Source organism: Neofelis nebulosa, chromosome 7 (assembly GCF_028018385.1).
Source record: "Neofelis nebulosa isolate mNeoNeb1 chromosome 7, mNeoNeb1.pri, whole genome shotgun sequence".
NCBI lineage: Eukaryota > Metazoa > Chordata > Mammalia > Carnivora > Felidae > Neofelis > Neofelis nebulosa.
Genome location: NC_080788.1, coordinates 15847591 through 15852795, shown reverse-complemented (window position 1 = coordinate 15852795; position 5205 = coordinate 15847591). Strand labels below are relative to the sequence as shown.

The window sequence follows — 5205 nt, the reverse complement described above, 5'->3', positions numbered from 1 at the left end:
AGATGTCAGACAGATAGATATTAGATAGATATATATCAGATAGATAGATACATAAGTAGATAGATGTCAGATATCAGATAGATAGATATCAGATAGATATCAGATAGATAGATAGATGTCAGATGATAGATAGATAGATAGATAGAGAGAGAGATATCAGATATCAGATAGATATCAGACAGATAGACACCAGATACATGATAGATAGATAGATAGATAGATAGATATCAGATACATACATACATACATACATACATACATAAAGATAGAGATGAAAAATTATTTCAGGGAATTGGCTTATGTGATTGTGGATTCTAGCTAGGCAAATCCTAAATTTTCGAGCATGTCTTCAGGCTGGAAACTCTCAAGCAGGAGTAGATGCTGCAGACTTGAGGCAGAATTTCTCCTTCTTCCACAAGACCTCAGTCTTCCTCCTAAGGCCGCTCAACTGATTGGGCAAGGTACCTCCAGATCCTCAAAGATAACCTTTATTTAAAGCCAACTGATGGCACCTGTTGACCACATCTCCAAAATGCCATCAGAGAAGTGCCTAGATTAGTGTTTAATTGAGTAAGTGGCTACTGTATCTTAGCCAAGTTGAAACAGAAACCTAACATGGGAACGGGGAGGCTAAAAGTAGACCTGGAGGCTGACTGAAAGCTCACCGGGTAGAGGAGGAGGAAGGGCAGAGTGCACGTCGAGGCAGAAAAACACAAGGTGTGCTTGAGGCTCCTACATGGTTGGGATCAAGGAGGAAGGATGGGGCGATGGGCAGAGAGCAAGCGGGGACTTGTAGGCCAAAGAGCGGGGTGGGGGGTGGGGGGGTGGGGCTTGTGGCTCATGAGTAACTCAATCATATTCAAGTTCTAGAAAGATCATTCTGGGGACAGTATGGACAATGGTGGTAGTAGGGAGGGTAGGTTTAATAGGTTCAGAGGACAGATGATGGTCTGAATTCCAGCACAGGCAGTGAGGACAGAGAAGAGGGACACGACTGGGGAGCTACAGAAGAGGTGAGTCCACAGGTCTCGTGGACCCACAGGTAGGTCACCACCCATCCATCACTGTGCGCTTTCCCTCTCTGCTTAGACATGCTATTCTCCTCTTTGCCAACACCCTACTCTGTTGAGTCACAACAACACAGGAGACCCCTGGGCAAGGTCCGGTAGTGGAGGCAATGGATGCAAGAACATCGTGGCTCTAGTCGTCTAGAGAACATTGAACCCAACACACAGGCACATGCCAACGAAAACCATACACGTCCACGTGCACATGCACACACAGGAACGTTCACTGCAGACACAATTTCCCCCACATTTTAATCTCACCTGCAAACTTCCGCCTTGGGGAGGCCCAGAAACAGTTTAAGATTCTAGCTTTTATTTTTTTATTTTATTTATTAAAATGTTTTTAAATGTTTTACTCATTCTTGAAAGAGACAGACAAAGCATGAGTGGGGGAACAGCAGAGAGAGAGAGGGAGACACAGAATCTAAAGCAGGCTCCAGGTTCTGAGCAGTCAGCACAGAGCTCGAGGCAGGGCTTGAACTCACGAACCTATGAGATCATGACCTGAGCCGGTCGGACACTTAACCAACCAAGCCACCCAGGTGCCCCAATATTTTAAAAATGTTTAATGTTTATTTACTTTCTGAGAGAGACAGAGACAGAGACAGAGACAGAGAGACAGAGCGTGAACAGGAGAAGGGCACATAGAGAGAGAGAGAGAGAGAGACAGAATCCAAAGCAGGCTCCGGGCTCTGAGCCATCAGCACAGAACCCAACACAGGGCTCGAACTCATGTACCTGTGAGATGATGACCTGAGCTGAAGTTGGACACTTAACTGACCAAGCCCCCCAAAGCACCCCAATTTAAAAAAAATTATTTACTTTTTGAGAGAGGGAGAGAGACATAATAGACAGAGAGACAGAGCATAAGCAGGAAAGGGGCAGAGAAGGAGACAAAGAATCCAAAGCAGGCTCCAGGCTCAAACTGTCAGCACAGGGCCCGGCGTGGGGCTCGAACTCACAGACTGAGAGATCGTGACCTGAGCCGAAGTCAGACACTTAACCCAGTCACCCAAGTGTCCCGAGATTCTAGCTTTTAAAGCCAAAACTAGAAACCCAGCCTAGTTATGATCTCTTCACCAAATGGAGTAGTATAGCAGGAGCGTGCATAGAGAAAGCGGGTTGATAAATATTTTAAATCCCAGTTGTGTTTCCGCTGCAATTCCTAGAGCCTTACCTCGGCAGCCAAAAATTCCTGTTTGATCAGAGTCTGATGGGATGTACCTTCTTCCGGTGATTTAGCAAAAACTGTTACTCGCAGTAAGCACATTGCTTCAGGATCTATACAATAGACCCTGAATCTGAAATCTATGAAGTGCCTTCAAGATCAGCCTCGTATGTCGCTGAGTTTCAACAATGCCACACCAGTAGGCAAACTGGGTCCCTCAGCCCGGACCTAAATGCACCATGTCTGTCTTACTCTCTCCTCGCCCCATTCATCTTTCTCCTGAGCATATCAGATTATCTCAAGCTCAAGCTCTCTTCTGCCTCTCTCACCTCTAATTTCAGAGAAGACATTTAACACTTGTAGACGCCATTTTGAAATAATTTTATTCAAAAAAAGGATGTGCTGGGCACGTATACCAAGCACTAAACTAATCTCCAGGGATCCAGAAATGCATGAGAAACAGTGTCTTGCCCTCTAGGAGCACACGAGGAAGAGGTATCGAGACAACGACGAGAATGCAGCCTTAGCCTGGGATTGAAAAGCAGGTCAATATGGAATGGGGTCGGCCATGAGCATGCGTCATGGCATCACACACCAAGAGTCTGGTGAGGGAGGGGCTCTCTTGGGACTAGCTCAAAAGTGGGTGAAGAGGCTGTGTGACTTCGGCAGGACTGAAACCTCCTCCAGGGGACCAGGTGATGGCGTCTGACCTGGAAGCTTCTTGTCGTTTCCAACTGAGGCCTGGGTGACAAAGGGGAAAGGAAATGGGCACTGGTGGGCCATACCGTTAGCCTCCTTTGTGGTGACCAATGGGGGAAACTTTGGTGTCAGGTCAGAGATTCCTGACACTCAGGGACAGTAGCAGGGGCGAAGCAAGGTGTTTGCCTTCAGAGTCAGTGGGCTATGCACCTGTGGGGTATTGGATGGTGCCTCCCCTTTGAGTTTTTTTGCCTCCTTCCTTGAGCTGGGGTCCAATCTTTCTCTGTGGACAAAAGAAAGAGAGGGTGATAAGAATTGAAAAAGTACACAAAGACGCCTGGATGTTGGAGGGGGAAAACATACGTTGGTGGGGCAGTACTTTCTAAACCTTGTGATTTCACATCACTCATGGAAAAGATTACGGGAAGGGCACATTTGGATACAAGAGATGCTTGGCCAAGGCCCACCCTGCTGTCCTGGGGACAACATACACCGTTATCTTCCCACACCTGTGACCCATAGTGATTGAAAAGCCGTGGAGAGATTGGCTTCCACCAGAAGGGTCGAAGGAACAGGGGCAGTGGTATCCAGAGGCAGAAATAGAAACAGAAGGAGACCACTGAGGACAAGTGGGGGGGCCAGGGCAAGCTTCCAGAAGGCAGAGGCTGGAGAGATGGAGAAGGTCAAGCAGGAAAGAGCCTACCATACCCTGTGGCCTCATCCAAAAAGTCCCTTCTGGTTTTCAGGTCCTAAAAGCAGCAGGGAAAGGGAGGAATGAGTGAATCCGTTCCTCTGTCCCCACTCTGTCCAGGCCCCGCTCTGGACTTCCTAACCAGTGATGGCCTCTGTCCCGCCCACCGCCCCACACCGAAGCCTTCCAGATTCAGGAAATGAAGAGGAAAGAGAGGAAAGAAGCTCAGGGTTGGATGTGGGGGTGCTGCCCCAGCTCTGCCACCTACCTTCCTTTGTCCGCACGTAACGCTGGACCCCGGAGGCCTCTTCGGCCCTCCCTGGAAGGCCTCCAGCTGCAGGGACATGTCATGGCTTCTGGTAACTGTTTCTTGGAAGGTCTGTGGGGGAGAGAACAGGGGCCATCAGGAGATCCCTCCAGGATCAGGAACCTGCCTGGATCCCGAGTCCTGCGGGCCGTCCTCTGGCACCGGGACTCCCACCACCTGAAAAGGCTATTTGCCAGCCTGGGGAGACGCCACCTGGGGGCTGGGGTCCCTCCAAGCCCATTTAGCAAATCTGGGCTGTGTTTCAGATGCTTCCTCCCGCCCTTCCGGCCTGCTCAGTGCACCGGGCGTGGCCTTTGGCCTTCACCACCCCCTTCCGGCTTTACCCCAGAGGAGGTCCTGACAACTCGCAGTAAAGGACAAATAGCTGGCAGCGTGACATGCGTCTTCGCTACAAGGAAATGGTAGTTCGAGAGAGGCCGGCCCTTCACCCAGGGAAGGAACCTTTCGTGGTGGGCCGGCGTGTATTTGAGAGAGGGGAGAAAGCGCCTGGAAGGAGAGGAGAGTTTCTTGGCAAAGGCGGGAGCCTTCCCAGCCCCCTGAAATCCCGGCCAAGGCAACTCCTCATGACCCCCTTTCCATGATCCCCTCCTTCTGTCACGGGGAGCCATCAAGTCCGTGAGTTTCAGACGCGGCTGCCTGGCCTCCGACCGCTGGGGGCAGAGCAGCCCGGCCTGAGCGGGAGGTCTGGGTTGAGCCGTTTAGAAGCCCCTGCTTCCGGAGCGTTCTGCACCCAGGAACTGCACGGGAGACGGGGATGTTCCGCAGGCCAACTGCCAAAGCACATTCAGAGCCTTGCACGGCCGCCCTGGAAACCCCAACCACAGCCAACTGCCACTGGAGGGTGGGGGAGGGGCCGGAAGCCCGCGAGGCCACTGGTCCCCTCCGCCGTCTCACTCACTGTCCTTGCCCTCCTGAGGGGAGCAGAGGCTCTTTGACCTGAAGGGAGGGACCTCACGGTTCCCACCTTTCCTGGGGGGGGGGGGGGGACCAGGGTTCAGAGAGACCCCTGGGTAGCTGGGGAACCAGCAAAAACCCACCTTCTCAATTATTAGGTCCTTAAAAACACCACACCTATACACGTGTATATACGGCTAAAGAGAAACGCTGTACAGGGTGGCTGTCATCTACCAGAAACGGGTTTCTGGCACTCGGAGGTGCCCCTGGCCCACTGAGATGCCCCTCAGCTGAACACTGAGCTCGGGCCTTGGACCTAAAGAAGCTTAAAGGAAGCAGGCCTGGGGCATTAAGGCCA

General features: G+C 51.2%; 1 protein-coding gene across 3 annotated transcripts; it reads right to left on the bottom strand.

Moving 5' to 3' along the window:
- Positions 1-2600: 2600 nt before the first annotated feature.
- Positions 2601-4806, bottom strand: LOC131516109 (uncharacterized). Of its 3 annotated transcripts, XM_058736711.1 has the most exons (5): positions 4277-4788; positions 3894-4004; positions 3643-3683; positions 3145-3217; positions 2601-2976 (listed from the first exon to the last, which is right to left on the bottom strand). In XM_058736711.1, exons 1-5 carry the CDS (start codon positions 4559-4561, stop codon positions 2869-2871), a joined length of 618 nt encoding a protein of 205 aa, XP_058592694.1. In that variant the 5' UTR covers positions 4562-4788; the 3' UTR covers positions 2601-2868. The 3 variants fall into 3 exon arrangements, 2 of the variants coding, with proteins under 2 accessions (XP_058592694.1, XP_058592695.1); XR_009263895.1 differs by lacking the exon at positions 3643-3683 and having other exon boundaries at positions 4146-4806; XM_058736712.1 differs by lacking the exon at positions 3643-3683 and having other exon boundaries at positions 4277-4783.
- Positions 4807-5205: the final 399 nt, after the last annotated feature.

Coding starts and splice junctions, on each gene's coding strand:
- LOC131516109 (XM_058736711.1), bottom strand. CDS start 4,561: ATGGCTCCCCGTGACAGAAGGAGGGGATCATGGAAAGGGGGTCATGAG. Junction 4,005..4,276: donor TTGTCAGGACCTCCTCTGGG/GTAAAGCCGGAA, acceptor TCTCCCCCACAG/ACCTTCCAAGAAACAGTTAC. Junction 2,977..3,144: donor CACCATCCAATACCCCACAG/GTGCATAGCCCA, acceptor TTTGTCACCCAG/GCCTCAGTTGGAAACGACAA.